We start from the raw sequence: 13,228 nt of genomic DNA, 5'->3' as shown, positions 1-13,228 counted from the left end.
AGCTTATAAAAGACTGAATAAATACTGATTGCATTGTCAGTCAACACATTTACTTTCATACATTTCTGTTAAGCAAATAAATATTAGCGTACCCATTAAAACCTTCAGTAGCAGTCATGTTCAGTAGCAATTAAAGCAGTATCAAATATCATTGCCTCCTCAAGGCACACAGGTTTAGACAAATCCACGATAAAGGATAATGTTTCAGTGTGCTTGGCTGCTCCTTCTGAAGACCTGAGCATTGGTCAGTTTTAAGCATATATTATCTACAATTATCTGACAATCTGCAGCTCTCCAAAACTGTGGGTCTGAACTCCTGCCCACTATTTCACATCTTTTAACTAATCACTTCAGACTCAATCTCTGTATCTTCCTCATCCTCCGAGGTCTCAGTGACTGTCATACTGTTACGGTCACCTATAATAACATACTCTATGTTGGATCTCTCCATGTGAATGCTGTTGCCACTTAGTGTATCCTGCACTGGGATCAGCTGATCGTGGCTCTGACTGTCCGCCATCTCATTCACTGTTGAGGAAGAAGATATAAAGTGGTCTTTTTATTCATCTATTCATAATACTCTGTTCAGGGTTTCTGTAGGTTTTATAAAGGTACCTTTAAAGACTTTAAGACCATTTTTTGAATAGAAGACAGTACATTAATAAATTATGAATTGAATACCTCTGCCCCAACCACTAGAATATAAAACTAACGTTTACTGTACTTTCTGATCACACTGTAAAAAATAATTGGATTAATCAGTATTTTTTCTTATTTTCCACAGCAAATGTCTAAAGATTGTCAAATGAAAATATGTAATGACAAAGCAGAAAGTTTCGTTTTCTGAGAAACTAATCAAAATGAAGTGGGCTTTGATTAAAATAAATATCTCAGAAAAATTCCCAATTGACAGATGTTTGTTATTGTTTTAAGCATTAACTAATGTCATTTTAAAGCAGTTTCATGTGCTAAATTTGCCTCCCAAGTAAAAGTTAATTATTTATTTATTTATTTTATTCTCTGGCCTTCATTTTTGGAAGGTATGAATTAAGGCATTATATCACCTTTTTTAAGATGATATATATACTTCTATAGTATATAATAATTAATTACAAAAATAACAGTATTAAATAGTTATATAGGTTATGCTTCCATTTTTATCAATTTATATAAATGTATAAAATTACAATAAACTGTGCATGCATAAAGATATAACCTCTATAACCCTAAAATAATTTGACCTATATTTCCTGCTGCACAGCACTCACCATTGTTTGCATCATTCTGAGTGAGCAAATTATGCTGGTCACAGGTAATGCATTGGCTATTGTTGTTCCCAATAATACAGTTGGTCAAGGAAGAGTTTTGTATGTTTATAATACAAGGTGTAAATTGAAATTTTTCTGAAAAAAGAAGACAAAAAACAAAAGATGAGCAACCACACGACACATTGCATTAAAGGGATGTGGGACAGCAAAACAAGGCTCTTAGTCATGCATTATTTTGAGAAGTATGCGGTTTTCCATAGCAAGACCTGTAATACTAAGTGGGTGAGGTAATCGTTTAAACAATAATAAGACAACAAAAGGAAGTAAGGTGGAATATTGGAAGTTGGAAGTTATTTCTCTAGCCTGATACTTCCTAAAACAATAGAGCAAAAATGAAAAATAGTCTTTGACAAGATACATCACCAGTAAGGCAAAATATGCAAAAAATATCTACCTGAAAAAGGAATTTCCTCAAAATGTTGATGGTCCTCTTGCTTAAATTGTGCTGAATGACAGCAAATGCATGAAAGAAAAGAAAGAAAGAGAAAAATAAATAATGAATAAATAATTCAGACAGTAGCAAAGATCTATTTCAAAAGTGTGTTCATTTTTGATAGATTGTCCAACCTGGAAATCCTGTAACCTTCTCATACAACACCGGGTCACAAATCCCAAGGCATCTGAGGAACGAACTGCATGCATTTTGGCCTTTTTTAATGACAATCTGCATCAGCCTGGAGGCTTTCTGCATGTCTGTGGGCTGGGATGTGATGAACTGTGCTTCATATGCCATGATTGTGCGGGATCGGGACAAACAGTTGGACATCCTTTGAACCAAATTCCCAGTCATACACTTACTTAGGAAGCCCAAATAGCGCCGCAATTGCTTATCTATTGGGAAAAAGAACAAGAGAGAGTTGTTTAAAACACAAGAAGCTTTAAAGTGAAAAAAAAATGTATACACCCAATGAATGGATAAAACATTGAACTTAGGAAGTGTGACGAACAAGTTTAATTCTTAGTTTCCTTTATCTTAATATGTTAAACTTTCACAAAATGCTCATAAAAGAAAGGTTTTTTTTGTAGTAGTAGTAGTAGTAGTAGCCTATTTAAATTACAAAAAAAAAACATATTTGATAAAAACTTAAAATCACCAGCCATTTTATCTAGCAAAATCATTATCTGTGTTCAAAAATCTAGAATTATCATTCGAAATCAGAAAAAAAGCTAACAGTTTGAAAGTAAAAAGTTTTAATCCGTCCTCTAGTACCTCTGTTTTGCATTGTTCGCCCTGTATTTGCTTTACTACTGAATATGGCATCCAGATGACTGACAGCTACAATTATTATTATTTTAAAAGAAATGCGCTTCATTGTTGTCACATTCATTAAGGCTACTACTTTCCCAAAACAAAACACAACATACTTGACATGAGGAAATATAAGCTATGAGTTCGAAGCTTACCGGAGGGTATTGCAACCGTGCTGTCCATCTATTAGTAATCACAAATAATACCAATAATGCCACAAAGTAAAGTGGTTCGAATCGGATGGCATCTGAAAACGAAACACTACTGCCATTAATATACGTAGGAGTAAAAGCGCATGCGCGTTAAGTATGTGAATTCCAGCCATGAATTCCCCTTGTGCATTTTGTCATTCTGGTTAACCGCAGCTTTTAATGTCATATTAACAACAACAACAACAACAGCAAACTTTTAAAGTCTTAAATATGTGTGGATGTACATTCAAATTGTCTCAAAAATGAAGTTTTGGAGCACTGAGCACATATTCAGGTAGAGAAAGCAGCGTTAACTTTAAAACGAATGCTGCGCTCGCGTGCACAGATTCCAGCATCCTGTCTGTCATGATTTGCATCCAGATTCCCTTTTTTTGTATGTATTTAGCTTTTAAGCAATGTATTCTTGCATATAACACAAATGTAAGATTTATTTGTGAATATACATTCATTTGGACCTGCTTGTCGGTCAACGTCTAGTTATGCGTATGGTAACGACTCGCTGTTACTACTCATCACATATGTGCTACTTACAAAACTCATTAATGTAGTTACATATCGTTTAGTTTTTTTTTTTTTTTGTTGGAAACCTAATGACATTGATTTTTTATGTTTAGCTATATCCAGCTAAACAAACGACGAGACCACCTCAAACGAGCTAAGACCTTAAAACCAACTAAAACCACCAAACAAATTAATTTTTTTTCAGCATGATTCATTACACCTTCAAAACAGAATTGTGCAAGCCGTATATTTCCTAGTTTCTTTCTGTTGAAAGGCTAAGTTGTCATTAGTTTCACTCAGAAATGATTCATTATGTGGAAATCGATTCAAACAAACCTTTTTAAGGTCCCAGCGTCTCTTGTTATAGACGTGATGTTCGTTGTTGATAACGATGAACTACACTGGCCAACAAATTCTTCCTGCTTGCATTTAAGCTAAAATTCCCTTGAATATGGTTTGCCTATGAGGTCAGTGTGAGTACAGTGATGTTCCTCATAAACCGCTGAAATCTAATGTCATGTGTTTTTTATATATTCACACAGCTACCTTTGGGAGACTGTGATCAAAACAGCTATGAGGAAGTATACAAATACAATAAACCCTAGTGTTGTTGGGGTGGACGTTCTTGACAGGAAGTCACCCCAGTCATCGGCTCCTCAGCACAGAGTGGGGGCTTCCAGGGGCTGTCAGAGCGGTTAGATGCTACACACTGCTAAACAATATTGTCTTCATGTGTATTGAAATATGTAGTCTTCATATTTATTTATATATTTGACATCTTATTTACATTTACAGCTTTTACATCTTACATATCATTTGTATTTTACATCTAAAGCACATAATTAACAATCTGAAGCGATATTTAATAGTTATAACACTCTAACAGTATGTAAAAGTGGTTCACAATGTGTTTGACTCCAAGGTCATCTTTTTTCCACAACAGTATTCAAAGGCCCCATGTGGTTTACTGAATAATATTTTTAACTCATAGTTTCTACCTGATGAATATATTCGAGCTTATCATAACTAGAAATCAAACTTATAATATTACTGTAGACTACCTCATATATCCAGGTTTTTCAAGATTATGGGAACTTTGGTTCTTCTTCTTCAAAAAAGAAAAGAGGCAATGAATTAAAATAAGAAATATATTTGATTATCAGTTGTTTTGGATCATTTTAAATCTTTTTACGTCATATCGAGGCTCTCCTAGAAGTTTGCTGGGGCCTCCTGATTGAGAATCTCTGGCTTATAAGAATCTTTAACGTTTTTTCCTTAAATTTTATGGACAAATCGAACCATTGTGTATGTAAAAGAGCATTCCATTGTGGACCCAGAAGAAAAACAAATGGTGCTTTGCTCAACAAATGTGAGTATTTGTTTACCGTTTGACAGCTATTAATTATGGAAGGCTATTCTAATCAAAATATTGTTGATAGAAAGGGGTTTTATCAATATGACATTAATTCTAATCTTCATTTTATGCTGTACTAAAGAAATTCCTTTTCTCCTACAGATAACCCTAACTAATTTAATATCAGTTGATGAAAGGCTCATCTACAGGCCTCATCCAGAAAATCCAGAGGTATAAGTCAGTCATCGTAGTATCATCATCTTGCAATATCTGCATGTATATCTATGCACAGACAGGCAAACCTTACAAATAGAAAGTAATATAATAATAAGTTAAATCAAATATCAAACTGGTAACACTAGTGTTTGCTTGACTTTTGCAGCACTCTATAAACCCAAGAGGCAATCATCTCGGTGAAGTTAGTCAGTGAGCAGCTACTGTACCTTGAGGGGCTGGTGGCTCTAACCATGTCAGCCAATGCAAGAAATGTAAATCATTCTGTAGAATGTAATGAAAAATATCCATTTGACCAGATATGCTTGGAATATCCCACTTAACATCATGTCATCATGTTTATTACAAATCCTTGATGAAAGTTTGCTATTTTCTGAATAAATGGGAACTTAGTAGTTCCTACTTTCTTGCTGACACAATCAGAGAAGGGCCAAAAATAAGCAACTTAAAAGCACTGATAATGTGGTTTTGTCCCTATCTAGGAAACCCTGTTGTTTTTGTGGATGTTTTTTGCTTGTGTTTGTTTCTATGAACAATAAGTTGTTTCATTAATAGTTTTATGTCTTTTAGCAATTCTAAAAATCTATTATTTTATATAGCATATATAAAACATTATACAAGCCTCTAAATAAAGTCTGAAGGTCTAAAGGTTTTTTTTCATAGTGATGGGACGCCATTAAATGGATCATTCAAAACTCTGAAAGGGAAAATGTCCCTTTGTGTGACTTGTGTTGAACAGGTAATGTTTCATCTAGCACCTGTTGTTGGGTGGTGCAAAACAGGAATGACATGTATTGGTGAGTTTTGTCATATGCATTCGTAATATAGGTTATTTAGTACTTTTTGACAAAATAAATATATTTTATTCTGTATACAAATATACAGAAATATATACACATATAAAATATATTTTTTTTGTCTGTTTCATGCTGAGACAAAGACAAGGCATGATGTTTTTATAACGTTCATTTACTTTAAATATGTGTTTCTTTTGTGTTTTCAGAACCCATGAATGAGGACCACATGATCAGCAGCAGCAGCATCAGCTCTGAAACCACATCTGGCCTGCCTGACTTTGCCCCTGTCTCGCTTTGTGTTGATGTTTGTACTAAAAGGTAGTAAAATTAGTGCTCATTTATGCACTGTTGGATTTAAAACCTCATAAAATTGCACTTTTACAAACAAAACTTATAAAGTTTTGATGTCACTACAAAATATCCACTGCACTGACTAACTCCTATTTTAGAGTTCTTTTAATCAGAAATCCCAGTATCAATGCGATGGTTATTTGGAATTAAGCACCTTAAAGTTCTGAATATCTAGAAATGGAATTACATTTTTCTTTTTTCTTTTTTACAATCATGATTAAGGGGAATAAGAGGTCATTTGTTGTTGGCTTCTTAAAGTTTGCATGAGTAGTCATAAAGTGTAATTAACAGATAAAGCATAGCTAAAACTTGTAGGATGGATACTAAAACTGATCATTTTGAAGTCATTTTGTAGTGTTTGCTTTAAAAGAAAGTCTTATATTTCAAATAAGTTTATGTTGCTTAACTTAACACATTGTGAACATATTGTCAACCCATTTGTGAGGGTTTTATTTTATTTAGTAGAATGCTTATTTATGGTTATTTATATGAAAAATAACAACTTATTTTATTTAATTCTTATAATATTACTGTGGTTCAGTTTGCTTTATTTTGTAGAAAAAAGTTACAATTGCATATGTTTGTTAAATTAATAACTGTCTTTTTATTTTAACAGTTCACTGTATCAACAAAACTTATGTAACTTAAATTTGTTTGATTGTTTGATATTTACAAACATTGCTTGTCAAAGTATATAAACAAACAGACGTTAAGGTCTTATAGAGCCCCCTATTGGCGAGACAGTTAAAGTTTAAAAAAAAATATTTAATTGTGCTCGAAAAGCTCAAATGGGCAGACAGCATATTGTTTGATCTTTTTTTAATTATTATTATTATTTTACTACTTGACTTAAAGACTGCCTTGTTATTGTATATTTGTAACCTCGTGTTTAGTTAATTGTATTTTTTTTTTCAATTAAATATAGGCCTTAAGAAAAACAAAATAAACTACTTTACAGTGTGTAACACTCCTCCACTGGAAAAAAGCATGTCAGCATTTCTTTCCCCAATGATGAAACACTACCCACCAGAAGTAAACAAACTGAAACTTGGTTTGTAATTGAGTAATCTAGCAGTTTCAGAACAGTACTGTGCAGAGGTGTTCAGAAATTTACATTTAGCAGACGCTTTTATCCAAAGCGACTAACAAATGAGGACAATGGAACCAATCAAAATCTATAACAAGTCTGTTAGTTTAATGCAGTAGCTACACATAGCAAGGTTTTCTTAAATCATATAATTAATACATAAAAATAAAACAAAACAAAAATAAAATAGAAAGACATGAGGCATTGTTTCCTCTATCGCACGCTTTAGGGGGTCTGTTAAAGGGGGCATATAATGAAAATCTGACTTTTACTGTTCAATTGCTATAATCGGGTCCCCTATGCATCTACAAACCCAGAAAAGGTGAAAAAAGCAACCCAGTAACTTTGCTTTGGTAAGCCTTTCTCTGCAAGTATGTTAAAAAAAACGAGCTGCTCAGATTTCGGTACCCTAGTGACATAGGAAGTGATATCATATTATAATATCACCAGCCCCTTGAAAGTGACATGTGGAACATCGGAATTAGTGCCCTGCACACAGACAGCAGTGAACACACACACACACACACACACACACACTGAACACACACACCGTGAACACACACCTGGAGCAGTGGGTAGTCATTTATGCTTCTGCGCCCGGGGAGCACCTCAGTCGTGGTACTGAAGGCGGAAGACAGCACCCCTGTACATTCACTCCCCCACCTACAATCCCTGTCGGCACGAGACTCTCCAACCATTAGACCATGACCATTAGGCCACGACTTAATCTGCACGTTTCCACTCACTGCACTGCTGTTACTTAATATACAGATCTAACATAAACATGCTATTTCTTTCCCAGCTATTTACCTTCACAGACATAACCGACTGTGTTTTTGTAACTAATTTGTGTTTTTAACATAAACCTGTGTATTTGACAGTTTCAGCCCAATTAAGACATAAAAGAGAACTTAGTTTAATATTCACATGCTGGGTGACAGCCGCTTCCTGTGCGTGTGCGCTCAGAAAACCCTGTATCAGAAGTTCAAACTGATAGAGAAGGGTCTGGCTGCAGACTTGCACTTTCAGACTTGTACTCTCAGACACTTGTGCTTCCGCTAGCAACGTCACTTGCAGTCTTTATTTTTTATTTTGTTCCATTTATTGATATCTTTTTGTTTAAATCTCTCAACATTTTACAACAGTAGCCAGGTGGTGAAGACAAGAAAAAAAGAAACTAAATTACAATGTCACTTGCAATCACTACTTGCACTCTCCGCTACCTGTGACGTCACTTGCACACAAATCGTGTGTGTTGCCAATGGAGACAAGAAACTAAGGTGGTGATTAAACGATTAAAACTAATTTAGTACTATAACGTACAGGGTCCTGCAAGAAAAAGACAAGCCCGGACCGTGGCCACAGAACAGCAGAATATGAACGCAATGCACAAAGTCTTTCGTTTAGCGTTTTCCTCCTGTAGAAAAAACAAACACTTAATATGGCATAATGTATTAAGATACATTGTTCAATTAAAAGACCAAATTCAATATATAGTTATTAAAGTACTACAAGGTAAGCAGATGGCTATGAATACAATGCGCAAACTTTGTCCTCCCATACAACATAACGCTTAATGTGGCCTAATAACAGACTAAGATGATAAAGACAATTCAGTAGGCCTAGCCTATGTCTTGTTGTTGACTCTGACGTATAAACAGACCAGCAAAAATGAACGTGCATCAGGCACGTGCACACATAGACATGAAAGGGGGCTTGAGCACCTGCCCTTTTTATTCCTGGAGAGAAAGTGCCCTTTTTTCTGAGATGCTTTTTCTTTTATTTTTGAAAAATATATATTTCTGTTTGCACACAGCTTCCCTGTAAAACAAATATATTTATTGAAATATAGTATCTAAATATCAGGTCAGGAGTTCTGAAGCGCTCCCTCTCCCCCGATTGTATTGCTTCCGCTAAAGAAAATAGTCCGCTCCATCTCTACGGTTAGAATCCTAAAGTGTGTACAGCGGGCCGTCGCCATCTTGCCAGCGCGTCACCGTGCGACTCTCCCGGACAATTAAACTTGGGCAAAAAGGCGGGAGCTAGTTGCTGTAGCCACACCCACCTAGCACGACGGCAGTGTCGGCAGCGGCAATCCACCTGTCACTCAAGTGGCAACGCCCTTAATTATGCAGAACTTTAAGTCTTAATATAATTTAAACGGATGAGTTATAAAAAAATTCACCCCCCTCACAGTTGTCATGAAGGGCAAAATTAGCTATTTAGACCAAAATCATTTTTTGAACCAGGCTGTAAACATGTTTTTTCCTGCTGTAAAGTTGGGCATTTTAACATGGGGAGTCTATGGGACTGACTCCCTTTTGCAGCCAGCCTCAAGCGGCCAGTGGATGAATTGCAATTTTAGTCACTTCCTTATTGGCCTCACGAGAGAGAGCGGGAGGTTGGCGCTCGGTTATAACAGACCGCACTCTACATTGGAATTCAACCAAGCCATGTAATAAAATAAGTTAATAAAATAAGCATATCACCACCAGGTGATATACTTTAGTTATTTTGTTTATCCTATTTACCTGCATTTCCCTGTCAATTAGATGCAAATGTGTGCATTTTAACTGGTTGACGCCTAATTTGCATACAGAACGTCCCCAGTTATTGACTTACATCAAGAGTCTTTCCCCCTGAAATTTAGAAATCTAAATTGGAGAATTTAGAAGAAATCTACAGATGCAAACAGATGGAGGATACACTAAAAAAAAGGTAGTAAATCTGAGTAACTGCATCTGGTACATTAATAAATAAAACTGAGTAGAAATAAGTTAACATTAAACTTTAAAAATAATATTTATAAATTAACTATTCAAGTAATTTAACTTTTTTATTTCCTCGAAACCTTTATAAAATAGTATTCCATACCACCACAAATACATGTAACCTTGCCCACTTAATGAGCTTACAGGTAAACCATGTATATAGAATAAACCAGTGGTGAGGACTTCAGGTATAAACGCTTTTACAGAGCAGTTTTATTTCACAAGTCCCTTATAGACATAAAAACACATAATCAGAAAGACAAAATAAATCAACCCAGGCAGTACACAGAGGTACAAGTGGAGTGAAAACTTAATACTCAAAACAAACCACTACATCACCACAGCATTTACCTATATGTGACACCCTCACACCAAACCACTGCATCCAATAAAAGTAAACACCACACGTGCACCCACTGTCCCTCGAGTGCAACCGCCTGGGAAAACCTAAAAAACAAAAACACTTTTAACAAACAACTCAGCAATTCCTCATTCTCATGTGCACCATGCTAGGTCATTACTCCCCGCAAATGTTAACAAGAGAGACTCACTCGTCATTCGTTTGTCACACTTAAAACACTTTCACTTGAGTTCAAGAACTCATTAAAACCTCATATAAAATAAGGAGTAAGAAACAAACTCTAAATTAAACAGATAACAATCGGTGCCAGTCCTACAATAAAAATGCACACGTTAGTACATTTCTAAAACAGAAACAATTGAATAACTATTAATACCTTGTTTTAGTAGCTTGTGCATTCCAATAATACGTTAGTAATCAGCCCCGCTCATGACGAATCAAAATGCTGCAAACAAACAAGGATCATAACATTATACTTAAAAAATACTAACCAAAACCATAAAAGCAGTTACTACCTTGTTTTAGCAGTTTGCATTATGCACTGAATCAGCTCGCCCCCTGAACAAACAAAGAGTCCAGCTTCCCGTTCACCTTCTCATCTTCTGATCGTTTGGCTTAGCTACTTTAAATAAGTTGTTTCACCTGGTCTTGTTTGTGTGACAATTACTTCTAGCACCCTTACCAGTCATGCCTCACACAATTCTTCCCCAGGTCCTAGTGTCCCCCTCTCTGCCACACATACATGACATTGGCTTTTATTGAATTTTTACTAAATTATTTTGGTAAGTTTAATTTTAAAGTGTTATGTATTCTGATAACACCAAAATAATTAAAACGATGTAGTGCCTTGTGCAAAAATAAACAAATTATTAGTAAAACATGCCCCTCTGTTTGATGCAGTTATTTAGGTTATTCTAAATATGAAGAGTTCAGATGAAAAATCCTCTAAGTGCCATCTGAAATTTCCTTCAATAATGATCATTTTTATCAAGCTTGTATGTTTATGTTCACTTATTTCACATTACTGGCAATGAAAATTACCTATTAATTGTCATTTAAGTTAAATTACTGAACTTACATACGAGCTTGAAAAAAAAAGCTCATAAGAAAATTTCAGATGGCACTTAGAGGCTTTTGCATCTGAACTCTTCATATATACTTGAAACTAGTAGCATAGAAAATGTTTTCAAAACATGCACATTGTGGAATGGTTTCCTTTGCTGCTCTAAAAACCTAGTGAATACTTTTGAAAATGAAAAACAATTGCGTGAGTTTGAGGAAGATAAAATTAATTAACTTTTAAAATTATTTTTTTAAAAAGGAAGTCAGAGTTGCGTTAATATATATATATATATATATATATATATATATATATATATATACACTTTTTTGTTAAAAAAAAAAACCTAATTATGAGAAGTGCCCTTTATTTCACTTGAGCCCCTGCCCCTCAAAATGTCTGTGCACGTCCCTGACGTGCATAATGCATTAAGTGATTTTAAAAGGATCAACTCCGTACAGGCAAGCAGACGAGTACAGAACGCAGTGCGTTAAATTGTACATTAAACTTTTTCCTCCTATAGAAAATTATTATAAATAAAACACATAATGTAGGTTAATGGACAAAGACAATGATATAAACAAGTTGTAGACAGTTTATTCTATATGGAAAAATGCTTAACGTGAAACTTTGCATGTTGCATGTATTCTGGGCTCACGTGCTTGCCTGTACATATTAGTTATGTATTTTAATAATGTAGAGAAGCATATTGAGTTTGGCCTTTATCATCTTAGTCCATTATGCCACATTTTGCGTTATGTGAGGAAAATACTATATACATATTCATTACATTAATGAACTGTATATTTAATTTGATAATTTAATAGCATCTTAATATATTAAGCCATGTTAAGAGTTTTTTTCTACACTTAGCGAGAGACTTTGCGCAAAAGTTCATATTCTGGTGTTCTGGCCACGGATTTTCCGGTCTTGTCTTTTTCTTGCAGGACCATGTACGTTATAGTACTAAATTAGTTTTAATCGTTTAATCACCACCACAGCCTCTCGTCTCCATTGGCAACATGCTCAATTTGTGTTGATTTCAAGTGACGTCACGGAGAGTGCAAGTAGCGATTGCAAGTGACATTGTAATTTAGTTTCTTTTTTCTTGTCTTCGCCACCTGGCTACTGTTATAAAATGTTGGGAAATTCAAACAAAAAGTAATAAAAAAATTCAACAAAATAAAATATAAAGACTGCAAGTGATGTCACTAGCGGAAGTGCAAGTGTCTGAGAGTGCAAGTCTGAGAGTGCAAGTGCAAGCCTGCAGCCAGACCCTCTTGGAGAGATATTGCGTTAAAATGCATGATTAGTATTTGAGGTATTTCCCTATCCTGGAAAAGGGGGTGGGGAGCAGAAGCTCATTTGCATTTAAAGATACAGGCAAGAAAACTGTGTTTCTGCTTCCGCTCAAAATAGGCATCCGCTTTAAAATTGTTGAAGAGACTGAAATGTCTTCTTCAGTCAGGAGAAAGCCTTTTGTTAATTAAGACAAACCAGAAAGTCTTAACAGTGTTTGAAGACAAATACATCATGCATAATATATGCTAATAAAGCAAATGCCTTGGTATTAAATGTTATTTTAATGCCAGCCCAAAGCCTGTTTTTTTCTCCTATGTGGAGGGTGTGGAATTTATTCAAAGAAACAAAATTTTAGAAAATGTATTCTTGTAATGCTCATTTTTCTGCTACGTGTATTTATTTGAATGGTTATGCACATGGAGAGCTACACATTGTATTCTAGTCAAGTCTGCTTTATTGTCAATTCTTTCACATGTACAGTACATATATTCAGAGAATTGAAATTGCGTTACTTTCAGACCCTTGGTGCATACAGATACCACAAACAGTAGAACATTTAATACAGATAATAAAATAATAAAATATAAAGAACAACAAAAAAGAAAGATAAGTAAAGCAGCA

The 13,228-nt window shown here is 34.8% G+C and overlaps 1 protein-coding gene and 1 long non-coding RNA gene across 4 annotated transcripts; both read right to left on the bottom strand.

Annotated features, from left to right (window-relative positions):
* Nucleotides 1–282: 282 nt before the first annotated feature.
* Nucleotides 283–4,085, bottom strand: LOC132103060 (uncharacterized). Of its 2 annotated transcripts, XM_059507869.1 has the most exons (6): nucleotides 3,627–4,085; nucleotides 2,733–2,824; nucleotides 1,896–2,159; nucleotides 1,723–1,773; nucleotides 1,269–1,403; nucleotides 283–528 (listed from the first exon to the last, which is right to left on the bottom strand). In XM_059507869.1, exons 2-6 carry the CDS (start codon nucleotides 2,758–2,760, stop codon nucleotides 338–340), a joined length of 669 nt encoding a protein of 222 aa, XP_059363852.1. In that variant the 5' UTR covers nucleotides 2,761–2,824; nucleotides 3,627–4,085; the 3' UTR covers nucleotides 283–337. The 2 variants fall into 2 exon arrangements, with proteins under 2 accessions (XP_059363852.1, XP_059363853.1); XM_059507870.1 differs by lacking the exon at nucleotides 2,733–2,824 and having other exon boundaries at nucleotides 3,627–4,081.
* A 5,982-nt stretch (nucleotides 4,086–10,067) lies between these two features.
* Nucleotides 10,068–10,888, bottom strand: LOC132103067 (uncharacterized). 2 transcript variants are annotated; one of them, XR_009423331.1, is made up of 3 exons: nucleotides 10,761–10,888; nucleotides 10,622–10,690; nucleotides 10,068–10,321 (listed from the first exon to the last, which is right to left on the bottom strand). It is a non-coding gene; the product is annotated as an uncharacterized LOC132103067 (long non-coding RNA). The 2 variants fall into 2 exon arrangements; XR_009423330.1 differs by having other exon boundaries at nucleotides 10,622–10,851.
* Between the last annotated feature and the right edge of the window lie 2,340 nt (nucleotides 10,889–13,228).

The sequence above is a fragment of the Carassius carassius genome, chromosome 24 (assembly GCF_963082965.1).
Source record: "Carassius carassius chromosome 24, fCarCar2.1, whole genome shotgun sequence".
NCBI lineage: Eukaryota > Metazoa > Chordata > Actinopteri > Cypriniformes > Cyprinidae > Carassius > Carassius carassius.
This window is presented reverse-complemented; position numbering and strand designations above follow the sequence as displayed.

What these genes read in the sequence shown, in the direction of transcription:
- LOC132103060 (XM_059507869.1), bottom strand. Translation starts at nt 2,760, where the DNA reads ATGGACAGCACGGTTGCAATACCCTCCG. An exon ending in CACGGTTGCAATACCCTCCG is followed by an intron (nt 2,160 to 2,732) that starts GTAAGCTTCGAA and finishes TTTTCCCAATAG; the next exon opens with ATAAGCAATTGCGGCGCTAT. An exon ending in TCAGAATGATGCAAACAATG is followed by an intron (nt 529 to 1,268) that starts GTGAGTGCTGTG and finishes CTTCCTCAACAG; the next exon opens with TGAATGAGATGGCGGACAGT.